This window comes from Nomascus leucogenys, chromosome 4 (assembly GCF_006542625.1).
Source record: "Nomascus leucogenys isolate Asia chromosome 4, Asia_NLE_v1, whole genome shotgun sequence".
Lineage (NCBI taxonomy): Eukaryota > Metazoa > Chordata > Mammalia > Primates > Hylobatidae > Nomascus > Nomascus leucogenys.
Genome location: NC_044384.1, coordinates 44962146 through 44977403, shown reverse-complemented (window position 1 = coordinate 44977403; position 15258 = coordinate 44962146). Strand labels below are relative to the sequence as shown.

General features: G+C 37.3%; 1 protein-coding gene across 31 annotated transcripts in view; it reads left to right on the top strand.

The window, feature by feature from the left end:
• DTNA (dystrobrevin alpha) overlaps positions 1-15258 on the top strand; it is a 393764-nt gene that overhangs the window by 329646 nt on the left and 48860 nt on the right. For 15 of the 31 annotated variants that reach the window (XM_030810583.1, XM_030810579.1, XM_030810584.1 and 12 more), the window contains 4 exons: positions 138-221; positions 1935-2024; positions 10600-10677; positions 11251-11343. In XM_030810583.1, the coding sequence (XP_030666443.1) occupies positions 138-221; positions 1935-2024; positions 10600-10677; positions 11251-11343 (345 nt within the window). Of the gene's footprint in view, positions 1-137; positions 222-1575; positions 1864-1934; positions 2025-10599; positions 10678-11250; positions 11344-15258 lie in introns of those variants that run through there. The other 16 variants (XM_012506352.2, XM_030810588.1, XM_030810599.1 and 13 more) reach the window with 4 other exon arrangements.

Here is a 15258-nt window from a genome sequence, read left to right as displayed (position 1 = left end):
ATATAAGATTTCTTGTTGATCCTGGTAAAGATAGAACTCAGATCTTCCCATCCTGTTTCCTGGAGGGATGAGGGAGAGTTTCAAATTTGTGACTTTTATTCGTTTTAACTTTCCATTCACACTGTCTTTTGTTTTAGGCCTCCCAGACCTGTAACCAGCATGAACGACACCCTGTTCTCCCACTCTGTTCCCTCCTCAGGAAGTCCTTTTATTACCAGGAGGTAAGTTCCAACCCTATTATAAAATAAGCCCTTTCTTTGGCAATGAGCCTTGATTTTGTGGTAAGAAAAATATTCTCATGCAAGCCAAGGGCAGAATATTGTTACTGGAAACTAACTTGCAAATATCCATTGTAAGTTTTCAATTTCATTCATTTGTATGCATTTAAAAAGGGGTAGGGTGGCTTTGGGGATTAATGTCATGTCTGGAAACCTGCATTTATAATTTACCCACAGTAAGAATGTGGGGGTATGTTTCAGTTTTACTACTGACACACATGCATCCCATCTCATTAAGGAAGTCACTTTCATAGTCCTCAGAGTTGAAGTCAAGGAACTGGAATTTCAAGATGCAATGGTGTGTTACTATATAAATGGTGAAATGTGTCATTATTTAAAGCTAAGATACAAAAGAATCCTTTGTTGGTGAACCCTGGAGTTCCTGAGGCTAGAGGATAAAGACCAAACTTGGAAATGTAGTTTCCATATAAGTAATTTCATCGATAATAGTAAGAACTTTTTAAAAAGGTGGATCTGCATCTCATTTCTTTGCACAAGATCCATTCGCACGTGAGCAAGAAACAGGAGAAGCAAATATTTCTCTAAGAGTTAGCATCAGACATATGCAGGGTCAACAGGTGCTCTGAGTCATTTGATCAAATACTGCGAATCAAGCACCAGATAATTATTTTATAAATACATGGAGAAAGCTCACGGGAAGCAAAAACAAAGGTAAGGAAAATTGGAGTGAGTAACTGAACATAAGATTTCAAATGCCTTTCAGCAGAAAAAAGTACAGCCTCATATTTCACAAAATGCACGTAATTCATCTTTTCCCTGAAGAGGTTTATAAGGTGCCAGTTTCACTGTAATATCCTGGTACATTCAACTGAGGATTTGAAGACAATGAGACTAAGAACACAGCTGATTTTTTTTTCCTCTGAGTTCCTGTATGTGCCCCTCAACAGGAATCTGAGATGGAGATGTTCCCCGTAATTGTAATTAGCAGAATAAACAGAATATGGTGTTTCTGATGTATAAACGAGGTCTGTAACAAGCAGAAATGAGGAAAGTTATACAGCAGAACATCCACAGTAAAATAATATGGTTTAGGCCCTCAGTAACTTCCTCTTAGCACTCTTTTTTAGAATCACCAGCAAATACAACCATTTTTTTTTTTTCTGGAACGAAATCATAAACTGTAAAGTATATAAAAGACACAGGTCTGTGCATCTATCTAGGGAAGACCTGACATGATGTTTAGAAATATGTACTTTTATTAGGAAGCTCTGCATTCTGCAAATGTCAAGCAGAGGTAGACCCCATCCTTACTGAAGGTCATTTTATATCATTTCAGCTCGGACGGTGCTTTTGGTGGATGCTCCTAGATGGATAACATGACTTCTTCTACCCTAAAATATTCCTATAATACTTTGAGCTGTTCTGGTTCCTCCAGGGTGCATGGTACCCATTAACCCAAAATATGATTATTTCCCTTTTTTCCCATTTTCAGTCCTTTTGGAATGTTCTCTGTGAACCACAGATACGTTGTTTAAAGCTCACATTTCTTTCTATCACCACAGAGATTGGCCTACGGTTTCTGTTTTGAGGGTGCTGTTCAATAAAGCTGTGTACACTAAATGTCTTTCCTCTCTGAGTGGGCCTTGCTCTGTCCATGGGAAGTTTTAATGAGGTCTCATTGTTTGAATCCCTCAGGTTACCTGAGGGGATAAGTGCATCCAGCCCTGTGGCTGAAGAGCATTCCCTCATAAAGCTGTACGTAAATCAGCTTGATCACGGTGCACGGTCAGTATCCCAGCCCTGAATTGCTAATCGTAGTAGTAGTTCCATAGCTAGACTGATAGTCATTCTACTCTGGCACTAAAATCCTCTCGTAGTACGTCTTATTGGAGATAGAAGTCTTCTGGGATTTAATGAAATTGTGTTGAGACTTTTCAACTTGAGCTGGACTTTGCAGCTCTTTCCTCTCCTTTCCACATATTTTATGGATTTCATAGCCATACCAGTATATAAGAGATGTATATATGTGAAGTGTATCAAGCTGGATCTCGTTTGGACAAGTCTCTGCTTTCGTACAATTTGCAAAAACCCAGATGGTAATTTCTAAGACTCTTGAATTAAGGAGTCTATTGGAAAGATCATTAGCATTAACTAGGTGAGGCTAGGACAATGTCATATAGCTGGACCTCACTGCAGTTAAAGACTTGAGGACTTGTACCTTTCTGTCCCATTGGACCTAGTACATTTTCCCCCCAGGGAGGGCAGTCTGATTCCTAATGAAGTAACAATTTCAAAAACAGTTTCTTGCTCTCAGTGCTTATTCTCTATCACTTGAAAATGCTAGTGGTGAATCACTTTTGATCTCTTAATCATGTCGATAAACTAAGATGGATAGAAATCCATCATGCCAGATGTAGGCAAAAGTTAAAGTTCCTATACTTCTATCATTGAAACAGAACCAAAGAAATATGACCTACGGCTCTGCCCTCACCCCTAGCCCATCCCAACAATGAAATAAAACCTAAGCAAGCCAAGTATAGTGCCAGTCAGTATAGGGCAGCACCGAGAAAGTAGGGAAGTTCTCCATATTTTATTTAGCCTAAGTTCAGTCTTTTGTATCATGACAGATCCTAGAAAGATAAAGCCGAATGAGGCTGAATTGAAATCCCCACTCCAGAATCCTCACCACAAACTCCTGGCATTATTCACCTAGGGCCCTTTACAAGCATACCACTTTGATCTTCAAAAGACAGAGGGATATAACTTTGAAGTCTTTCGACATCCCTAGCAATCTACTTCATACCGATTTATGAGTGTGTACCTCTGGTTACCAGCATCATCTGTCGCATTCCCTGTTCTTACGTCTTTTCTAGCTATGTACTTGGCTCACTTTTCCCTTACTTAAAAGGAAAAAAAAAAGGGATTCTCAAAGGCATTCTCCCTTGGTCCTTTGAAGTCTTCTTACATGTGTGTATGTCTACGTGTGTGTGCACATGTGTGCATTCAGTGTTGGTTAGAAGTTTGGTAGAATGTGGGTCATGTAACATAATCGATGGACCGATTCACTTCATTCATTTTCTTGATTGTAAACTGTATCCCTAATCTATTTTGTTTTCTTATAAATTTATAGGAAAGAATGGCTGATTTGATGGAAATCTATTATCACCGTTAGGGAAAGAGCTCTAAGAGCTATGTATGGTGAGCCAGCAACATTATCTAAGCCTATGGAAGATAGTGTATTATTATTATTGCAGATATTATTGCAAGGTCTGACCACAAAGCCAGGTCCCAAAGGCTCTTTCTCCCCTTCACTGCCCACAGCTCTGTGCCTCTTAGGATCTATCTTTTTTGGCATCATGCCTCCTTTTTAAAATCTTAATTATCTTGCCATAATCCTTACTTAGTTTATATGAGAAAGTTAACCAATATTTTTAATGTCAAGTAAGCTTCTTTCACTATGGCCAAGCTTCTTCATTAGTCACAGTAAAGACTAATAAAAAAATTAGTCACACTTCTTTTACCTCCAATTTTAGAAACATCATTTAAAGGTTTCACAGGTATTTTCATAGTTGCAACCTCTAAAGTGGTAAGCACTCACAAAAGGAATCACTTTGACTATTCTATATAACATCTAGCCAGGTCTTATCACTCCACCAAATATTAGGAAATTGCTTACAATTCATATACCATGTTGAACACAATCTAATATGCTGGTTTCTGGTTTGCTGCAATAACAAGTAGTTAATTAATCATATTGTATTAGATTGCCAGGCAAGGTGGCTCACGCCTGTAATCCCAGCAATTTGGGAGGCTGAGGTGAGCGAATCACCTGAGGTCAGGATTTCAAGACCAGCCTGGCCAACGTGGTGAAACTCCATCTCTACTAAAAATACAAAAATTGGCCAGGCACGGTGGTGGGCGCCTGTAATCCCAGCTACTCGGGAGGCTGAGGCAGGAGAATAACTTGAACCTAGGAGGCAGAGGTTGCGGTGAGCTGAGATCGTGCCATTGCACTCCAGCCAGGACAACAAGGGTGAAAATCCATCTCAAAAAAATAAAAAATGATACTGTATTAGGCTCTGTAGTTCCTATGGGGAGAGTACACCCAACCCAGATACTTCCCAAATCCTGATCCCTCCAAGAGGAGCAGCAATTGTGAGTTATTTTTTGGGTTGACTTGTTGGTCAGTTGATTGATAGGTTTGGGTTTTCAACCAAAGAAATGCTAATTCACTGTGCCTTTTTCATTTTTAAAAAATATTTTTGCTTACCCAAAGATTCTTTACTTAACAACCGTGGCTTTTAATCTGACTCAAAAAGTTCAAACTAAATTTTAAATAGTTGTGATTTGATAATCGAAAGTAGCTAAAAATAAATTTTAGATACTGAATGTAGCCTTTCCTTTTGAAAATCAAAGTTTTCTTCATAGCTAATTTTTTCCAAGATTAATGCCCATCCATTTTCAGTCATAAAATAGATAAATTTGTAAATCAACATCTGGCACCACCCTGAAGATATCTCATTCTTTTCAAACTTTCTGGGCTTGTTGTATGAAATTTTATGAATTTGAAATAATCACTCTCTGCAGATAATTCTTTACTTCATGTAGCCCCAGAGCTCTACTAATATGTTAGATTTTTCCAAACTGGAATTACACCAGTCTACACATCAACCCTAACAATTTTCTATACTATGCATGATTAAAACCACAGTCACCTCTCTTGTTCAGTTCAGTCACCTTTATTCTCCTACTAGAGTTGCTTTGGCTGTTGTCTCTGCATGCCCTGTATGAAGCAAACTTTCCTAGAGGCTCTCCTGACAAAAGTGCAGTTGGTGTGACTTGACGATACCTGGGTACAATGTAGTAAATTAAATATGACCTAAGAATTCTTATTTTTTCCATGGTACCTGTTTGAGATGGTTCAACTTCTCTGCCAGCCTGAATTGATGACAGCTAATTTTCCCACTGAGACATTAACCTATTTTTTAATACTGGTCTATGAATTTTCAGGTAATACATATTTTATATTTCAGATATAAGCTATTGAAATCTAGAAAAAAAGAAACAGAATGTTTCAAGACATTATTTCTTGACAAAACAGATTTGTGGATTTTTTTTATTGTATTTAAATTAGTGTGATGGCCTTAGACTATGTAATTCTAGTGAGAAGGAAAATTTTATACACTATAGATAGTTACTTAAGGAGAGAGCCAACTTTATAAGTCATTCTTCACAAATCCAAATATCACACAATTATTAATAATTTAAGAATCAATAGAAATGAAAATATCTGTTCTTAATTTGCTATATCTCAAATATTGCTTTTCTTTTAACCATTATGATAATTATTCTATATTAATATAATTTGTTTCTATAATATTTGTTCTCTGTGAGACTGCAGCCAGGCCTTTAATATCATGTTCAATAAAAGAAAAAATAATCTTTGTCAAGGGCTAATATAGTAACTCAACAGTAACAGAAGTGGTCCTTAAAAATATATTTCAGTACCCAGGAAGCATCTGTGTGTGATTTTGTTACCTTTGGACCCACCCCCCAAATATTTTCACTGAAGTAAAACTATTGGCATCAGTCGTCAACCTTCAAAGCTAAGGGGATAATTTTTTTAATAAGAATGAAACATTTTGAGATTGTTCTACTTTTCCAGAACCCACTGTGTCATTGTGTGTGTGTATATGTGTATGTGTGTGTGTGTGTGTGTGTGTGTGAAAAATTTTGGAAGAAGGTTATTTATCTTTAGATATGCTACTTTCCAAAGGTCTAAAAAAGAAATGGTGAGAAGCTAGAGACTTTTTGTTAGAAAAAAAAAAATCTAAAGGAATATTTCCTGCCTTTTTTCTTTCAGCAGATACATGAACTTCAAAATTTACCATGCCATGCCCTCCAAGGTATGGCTGTTCCCACAACCATCAGTGATAATATGTATGCGAAAGGATGTGCTCATACAGTGGCAAGGGATTAGTGAAAAGAAAAAGATGGCAATAAGAAAAAGAGATTTGTGTGCATATAATTTTAGAAATGATAGTCTTGCTTCTCTTTGAAACTCAGATTAGAAAAGGTGTATCCCATGGTCAAGTTGAACCCCAAATAGTTCTCAGTTTTGGAGCTTAAAAGGAAGAATGCATTCTGATTTGAAGACAAGGCACGTAGAACAGAAGAAGCTTTTGAAGCTCAGGCTGGGTTGTATGAAAGCCATTGTCACATTCTGACACAATGATATGCTGGAAGCACTCTTTCTTTAGTCAAGAAGTAGGTTCCATTGTGCCTGATCCTAAATCCCACAAAGAATTAGAAACTTAACTTCTCCATGCAAACTGCCAAGCTACAAAATGAAAGTTTAGAATCTAAATTAGTCTATAAAATATTGTAATAATATAGCACTTTGAAGGGATCATAATGAGCCACATATCATTACTGTTTTAGTCCCTTTATGTTGCTATAAAGGAATGCCTGAGGCTGGGTAATCGATAAAGAAAAGAGGTTTAGGCTGGGCACAGTGGCTCACGCCTGTAATTCCAGCACTTTGGGAGGCCGCAGCAGGTGGATCGCCTGAAGTCAGGAGTTTGAGACCAGCCCGGCCAACATGGTGAAACCCCATCTCTATTAAAAATACAAAAAAAAAAAAAAAGTTGGGTGTGCTGGTGGGTGCCTTTAATCCCAGCTACACAGGAGGCTGAGGCAGAAGAATCGCTTGAACCCGGGAGGCGGAGGTTGCAGTGAGCCGAGATCGCACCATTGCACTCCAGCCTGGGCAACAAGAGTGAAACTCCATCTCAAAAAAAAAAAAAAAAAAAAAAAGAATTTATTTGGCTCATGGTTCTGCAGACTGTATGTGAAGCATGGCATCAGCATCTGCTTCTGGTGAGACTTCAGACTGCTTCCACTTAGGACAGAAAGCAAAGGGAAGCTGGTTTGTGCCAAGATCACATGAGGAGAGAGGAAGCAAGCCACAGAGAAGAGGTGCCAGGCTACTTTTAACAACCAGCCCTCAAGGGAACTGATAGAGTCACTCATTGCTGTGAGAATGGCACCAAGTCATTCATGACGGATCTGCCCCCATAACCCAAACACCTCCCATTAGGCCCTATTTCCAACACTGAGGATCAAATTTCAACATGAAGTTTGGAGGGGTCAAATATTCAAACCATAGCAATCACTATTTTCACAGCAACTCAAGAGAAAAAAATTTCACTTTGCTGCCTCTCTTCAAGCTTGGGAGCTGGAGAAGAGGTTCTGGTGGAAAGTACTTCAACTGAAAAGACTTTAAAGACCCAAGTTTTAAGTGAAACCTGTCTCCCAGTCAGCTCTCGAGGTTCTTGATTCATTTCATTTTGAAGGAGTGACTATTTTTGTCTTGTTTTAATCATGCATTTGGCTTCCTCTATACATGGTCATATTTTTGGCTTCCTAGAAACAGATGATGAGAAGAAGAATTGAGGCTAGCTCTAGAAATTACAGAAACTATGTGAACAGTGAGTATCAAAAAGTTAGAAGTGCTTCTGGCACTAGAAATTAAGAGCTATAGCAAAACAAAATAGTTTATTTCCAGAAACTCATAAATGTTCACGGTGTAACTCCCATATTTTCCAAGAATTGTTTTTTCTAAGAATTCACATAAGAAAGGAACGAAAGATAAAATGTTTTAAACTATTTCCTTAAACCAACACTGGCAAGGGCCAACACAAAGAAAATGACAACAAAAGTTAAGAGATGTATATATATAGAATATGTCTCATTCCTTTGAGGGAAGAAGGGACCTGGTTAGAAGAAGGAAGAAAAGGAAGAGGAGAGGAGAGACAGGCAAGTGGAGTAGAGGAAGGAGGACAGGAGCCCAAATATTTGAAGAAAAAAAAAGGAGAAGGCCACCAAACAAAAGTCCAGCCTATTGCCCCCTTCTCTCAGCCCTACCCCTACACGATACTGAGGCTAGGGCTCCTCCATGCTTGGGCTTTGTGAGTGATGGGTGGTGGAATCACATTTCTGGGCCTTCACTGACACATCTTCTTCCTCCCATAGAACTTCACCAGAATAATTTGTGGCAAACACACCTTTGTGATTGACGTTCCGGTATTTCTTTCTCTACTGATTCTTGCTTATTATCTTGCATGTTCAGCGTGAAAGGTTGTCCCTGTGCAATTATTCAGCTGTTTGCTTAAGAAATTATTGCCACAATTTCTGAGATTCAAAGAACAAAGAAGCATAAGAAGGCAGGGAGATAGTTTAGTTTGGAAGAATCATGGATGTTTCACACAGTGTTTTGAATGGTTTTACAAGCATCTGAAATAAGTTATGTAATAGATTCATCTATCTTTAGTTACAAAAAAGAATTGGGGGGATATTGGGCAGCAGGGGTACTGTAGGTACTGCATAATGAATGTATGGAGATCTGCTTCAGCAGACAAACTCTGGAATGCAGTTTTGGTGGGGTAACTGTACATCACACAAAACAGTTTTGGTGGTATAATGGTACATCACAGAAAATGATGGCTGAAGGTGGTTATTTGGCCCTGATGGGCAGGTTTGACAGTTTTAAAAGGAAAACATCGATATGCTGGAAAAAGAAAATTATTAAGGTCATCAGGAAAGTAAATTATCCTAAAACACAATCTAATTTATTTTTAAAGTCAACTTTAGGCCAAGCACGGTGGCTCACACCTGTAATTCCAGCACTTTGGGAGGCCGAGGGGGGCAGATCACTTGAAGTCAGGAGTTCGAGACCAGCCAACATGGTGAAACCCCATTTCTACTAAAAATACAAAAATTAGCCAGGTGTGGTGGCGCATGCCTGTAATCCCAACTACTTGGGAGGCTGAGGCAGGAGAATCACTCGAACCTGGAAGGCAGAGGTTGCAGTGAGCCAAGATCGCACCACCGCACTCCAGCCTGTGCAACAGAGCGAGACTCCGTCTCAAAAAAAAAAAAAGTCAATTTTGTTTGGTTACAGTTTAACTTTTTAAGCACAGTAATACTTTGTATAACAGATGCCTTTCTGAAGAGCTGAGTGAAAATGTCATTCATCTGACAAACATGCATGTCTACTCTTTGCTAGTCATTTTCTTTACAAATCAAATTTAATATTAAATTTATCAGAGACCTCACTATTCAAGGAATCTTTTAATATACACTATTATAAAGCAAGAATTCCAACTATAATGTGCAGTTCTAATGTGTTATGTATAAATTTATATTTTTTAGTACTTCATGGCCTGAAAGAATGGTGCTTTATAGTAGAGCCTGTAAACTTGTAGTACAAAGTTTTTAAGATTTTAACTAATTTGTAAACCATTATATATATATTTAGTAGATTTAGAGTTTCTTGAAAATTTTTGGCGGAACCCCATAATTTAGATCCCAATAGTTAAATATTTGGTATTCAGACAAAGACAGACAATTTATTTTTCTATTTTCCATGAAGAAGGAGAGGGACAATTTTAGGTTCACCAGTGTGCAGGGCAAATTCTTACTTAACCTATAGAGGAGCAAACTTTCTTTAAACACATTACCAATACAATTGTAATACTAAGAATTAATACCATATTTCTCAATGTAGCATGACTACAAATTGTCACAGTAGATTTTGGATGACTTTACCACAGCCATACTTAATGAATTATTATTTATATTTCTATTTGTACTTTAATAAAACTATATTTTAAAGTTTAAAATTGTCATTTAAATTATTAAAGAAAATGAGTAGTTCCCATAATGAATCCCTGTTAAGAATTTGCTTTAGCAAAGAGACTATATTCACTAGCTTTGTATTAATATAAACATAAGAAATAACAATATATATGTATAAGACTCAAAGGTGTATTTCTCTGTTCCTCTGAAAATTTTCTTTGTAGCTCCACAGCCAAGATCATGTGGCTTTTGCTTGGAGTAGTGAAACACTTCTAATATGAAGCAATCTCTAGCTAGGCAATTTTCAAGTCTTTCTATCCAGCACAGAAAGTTGGAGGATGTAGGGAAGGCTAAAGTTCTTGAGTGGGATCTAAAGGCTGGCAGGACTTAGTGAACTACTGGACTGTTTACATGATATGCCATGATAAATGTTGAATGAATTTTCATTATGTCTAGACATACCCAATATAAATGCTTGCTTGTTAAGCAAATAGCAGAGGTCAAATCTGGGATCATGGTGATTGCGATTGTGGTTCTCAGGCTGGGTTTCTACTCCTACTTGAACTCTGGAAATCTGAAAACATCTTGAACATTTCAAAATAATAAGAGATCTGTCCAAATGGAACTTGGATCTAGACTTGGGAGTGTCTGTTGCCAGTTTCTATTCTTGAATGCATTGCCGTGTTTACGCTCTTCTTGGCTTTCCCATCTTATTAACTAGCTCTCCTCCCAAGGACAGTGAAGTAGAGCAGAACAAACTGCTGGCTAGGGCTGCTCCAGCTTTTCTGAAGGGCAAAGGGTAAGTTACAGCCAGAGTGTACTGGAACCCTGCATTAACTAAACTAAAAATGGAGATTTCTTTTGTCAAAAATGCTTTGTGTGTGAAAGACCATCTTTGATTCAGTAAAAGCAGCTCTGCTATAACCCAATTAACAGCACTAAGTAGTTATTTCCAGTAGACACATCTGAGTTGTTATTCACTTTCCCAGATTTGTGTCTTTTTCTTTTTTGAAATGACTAAGCTGAAGATTCGATTTTCTGAAGGATATTTAATCTTTGCTTGCAACCCATTTCAATGTATTTACTGTACAGATGAATACCTTGGCCTTAGTGGTTGAAAAATGTAAATCTGTTTTCTAAAACTTTATTTAACCTAAATGGAAGTCTTTATTTTTAAAGTTAGTGAAATCGAATTGTGGGTTTTATTGCCTGGATTTCGCTTGTGTTTTTCATAGCACATCACTTACTACCCTTCCTTTACTTGCTTGGTTTTCTAAATGCCTTTTCTACCAAAAACTCACTCCTACCTTCTCTGCTTATTTCTGTCCACCTCTCTTAACAACACCCTTTCTTTCCCCCTATCCTGTTTCAGGATACAGTACAGCCTGAATGTGGCAGACAGGCTAGCTGATGAACATGTTCTCATCGGGTTGTATGTCAACATGCTCCGGAACAACCCCTCATGGTTAGTGCAGGTTTGGCTGCTTGACTGTCCTTAGAGAGGGATACAGTCTGAGCTGGTGACAAGCAGTCTCAGCAAGGAGCAAGGTTACTGGATGCCAATGGTGACACAGAAGCACTGTTAACTGATTCAATTAAGAAGTCTTTTGTGATGTTAGTTTGTATGCTTCCCATGAAGGAACCATAGGATTCATATCCTTGTTTATATATTAGCTAAAGCAAAAACTTGCATAAAGGGATGCCTTGCTAAATATTAGCCTTCAGGTAGATTCAGGACTCCGGGTCCCACCAGTCAGTTCTGTGCTACGTGTCATGTCAAATTACCACAGGATGGTGATACAAGAATTTGTCTTATTCCAAGGACATGGATGTCTTTGCTGATTTGGAAAACAATGCTTCATTTTACTTAAGATAAGAGTGAAAAAGAGAAAATGCGATGTGATTGAATCACAAAATGGAAATCATTTCTTTAACAGTGATAACAGTAGGAACAATCATCTTTCAGCAATTCTATTATACATGTTTCTGATGACCATCCTCCTAAAGCCTGCTTTCACATCTTCGAATACACAAAACTTAGTTTCAGATATGTTAAATTCAGGAATTAAGATAGCCCTGTGTACTTGGATAAAGCCATTCAAAAGGCTTTTCTCCATTTTAATTGGGACATAGGAGACTCCTTCCATTGGTTAAAGTTACTTGATATTAATAATAAATGTGGATTTGCAACTTGAATTAAAGGAAAAGGACAAACTATGTATTTATCATATGTATTTTTCAGTCTAGTTCAGACTACTGTTTTATAAACAGATTTAGCAAACCAATTCCTTGAAAATTATGTCAATTTTTCTCAACCACTTCAATTTTCTCTGAACTAAGGGCCCATGGATTTTCCATAGTTACAATTATTAAGAGAGCCAATGGGTTCAATTTCCATTAAAATGTTTCAAACCTTTAGCATGGCAAGTCCTCTTTCCTCTACTACTAGAGGAAAAGTAATTGGCAAAATTAATGGCAGTTACATTAAAAGTAATGGCAAAAACCGCAATTACTTTTGCACCGACCTAGTATTTCACCAAGGCATCCCTCAGATGCTAGGCTATTGCTCCGTGCGCCTTGCCCTCACCACTTGATGTTATTAGCCACTTTGTTTCTGAACCTCTTTCCTCCTCACTTAAATATGTTCAAAATTTTCTTCCTATTACTGCTTCTTAGACCTATTTTTGCAAGATTAGTACATGAGATAATTTTTAGTTCTCATGAACTGAATGAACATTTATGTGCTTTAGTACATACATGTATCTTAATTTGTATTTTTAAAAATGTATAACCAGTACACTAGTTTAATTTTACCTTAGATCCTACTGTTTAAGGGGATAAAAATGCACTCTTTGGCTGACGTAAATCCATCTCTTTCTTCAAATTTTGTGAGCTTCTAGATTAAATAGTATCCACTTTTTCACAACTCAGCCTCTCAAAACTACAAAATTGCTTTATTCCCAAGGAGTTTGGTACTCTAGTGTTACATGGTAGCTGAAGCAGTAGAACTAAGCATTGAATTTTTTTTTTTTTTAGTCGTATTGGTCATCTTTGAAGAAGAATACAGTCAGTATAGATTCAATTGTAAGGCAATGATGCGATCTCACACCATGTCCTCTTCCCATAATTCTAAGCACACTCCACTTATTTCTACTGGTCTTCTTTGACCTTTTCTTAATTAAGGTTGTAACAAAGACATCTCCAAAGAGAAAAGCTCAGAGTTTGTCACTACCAGCCATTTTCCCTACTCAAGTGATTAATTATATTGACTTGATGGTTACTTAAGACCATAAATCTGTCTCAGCAGAGACACCTTGCATCTGCTTGATGAAAGCTAAATGTGATTTGTATTTTGAAAACAAAGCAGAATTTAAGACCAGCCAATCGATGAAGGAGGCTTTGTTTTAATAGCTGCACCCTCCATATTTCTCATAGTTTTTTTCTATCCTTAAAAAATTCCAACTTCTTTTTCAAATTTCTCATTTTTTCTTCCCTTTATGTTTAATTAGATTCTAACAATTCTTCACACCTGTCATGATTCTGTAAGTAATGTAATGACCTCTTACCTCCTTTAACATCATTGTAGCTACAATGCTTTACCATTATTAAGTTACAGTGAGACATATAATAATAGCAATAATAATAGTAAGTGTTTTTAAAACACTTACCTCATGCCAAGCTCTATGTTCAGAGCCTTGTATACATAATTTCTCCTAGTCCTTAAAGTAAGCCCGTGGAGTAAATAAGATCATCCCCCTTTTATAGATAAGTAAAGGTATCATTTTAGAGAGCTTACCTGACTCTCCCATAGTCCCACAGCTATAAAAAGTGGGGCAGAGATTTTAACCATTATCCATCCAAGTTCATAACCACTGTGTTTCATCACCTCTTTTAAAGTCTGCATCAACACATGCCTTTCAGGATCTTTTGTGGATACCTCCTTCACACTGCATCCTCCACGTATTTACTGAACTGTATATCTTATTCTAGTGTTTTTCTTTGATTTTAGCAAATATTTTGAGCACATACTAATAACAGGAATGGTGATTCTTAACAAGTTACCTTTTATGTATGTAGTTCCTTGAGCTGTGACTTCTCATGTTAATTGTAAGCTTCAAAAAGGGCAAGAGTTTTGTCTTCAGTCTCTTTTATCTCATTACAACAGCTGGAGTAGGAATAATAAATTTTGTATTTATGAAATGCTTCAAAAATTACAAAGCCTTTTCCACACGTTATTTAATTTACTTCTCATAGTCCTAGAAGGTTGGATATGATTATTTCCATTTCACTGTTTAAAAAATATGAGCTTTGAGACATTAAGTTACTTATCCAAAGTCACATGCTAGTAAGGGCTTGCAAACAGGTCTTATGACACTGGTTCCCATCTATTTTCCACCCCATTCCTTGGCCTCCTTGAATGTGCACCTTTCACGAGATGATCTGCAAACAGGAACCTAATAGCTGTTCTCCATCAAAAGCTTTGTTTTTGCCATTATTCAGACATAATCCTGGTTAACTCTATGTGAGGGTCTTCTACCGTATATTAACTACTTAACATAGTGGGAAACTGACTTATTTGTAATAGTTTGCTGCTAAAGAAACACTTATGTCATTGCTGGTTCTGATGTCAGGTAAGATAAATAAACTGCAGCTTAAAGGAGAATTTCTGCTTCCTTCCTAATTCAGTGAAGTTTTAAAAGCCTTAATAATTTGTGTGCACCTTCCTCATTGCAGGAGAAGGAGTCTGAAAATGTGATACAGTGTGGGCTTTTGCTACCCTCCCCCAAAGCTTGTCAAATGCCTGGGCTTGCTAGTTTATACCACGGTCTGTAGTGGACCAACCAAATGATTTGAAACCAGCCCAGAACTTCTACCTCTAACAACTGTCACTTGATTAGACTCTAGATGTCATATGACTAGGTTAAAATTGTTTTGCTTATATTTTTCTCAAGTACAAGAAAGTGTACATTTGTGTTGCCAATAGATTTCTTGTTAAGTGGATTAATAATCCATCTAGTTTAAAATTGCTCCACAATATTTTATGCTTTGGGAAAAAAGACATCTAAGAATGCCTATTTTGGAATTTCATTTATGAGGTCTAAATTTTTATTAGCTTGCATGCTTAAAACTCTTTAATAGATTCCTATTGGACCTAGTTTATAACCCAGACCCCTCACCATGGTGTACAAACCTGCATGTGACTTAGCCCTTGCCTACTCCTTTCTCAGCCTCAGATCTCATGGGGTTCTCCCATTCAATCACTACAGTTAGTCATGTCAGTTTTTGATCAATTCCTCCAACAAACCAAGCTCTTTCCTGCCTCAAGACCCCAATACTAGTTCTCCCCTCTGTCTAGAACATTCTTTCTCATTTCACCCCT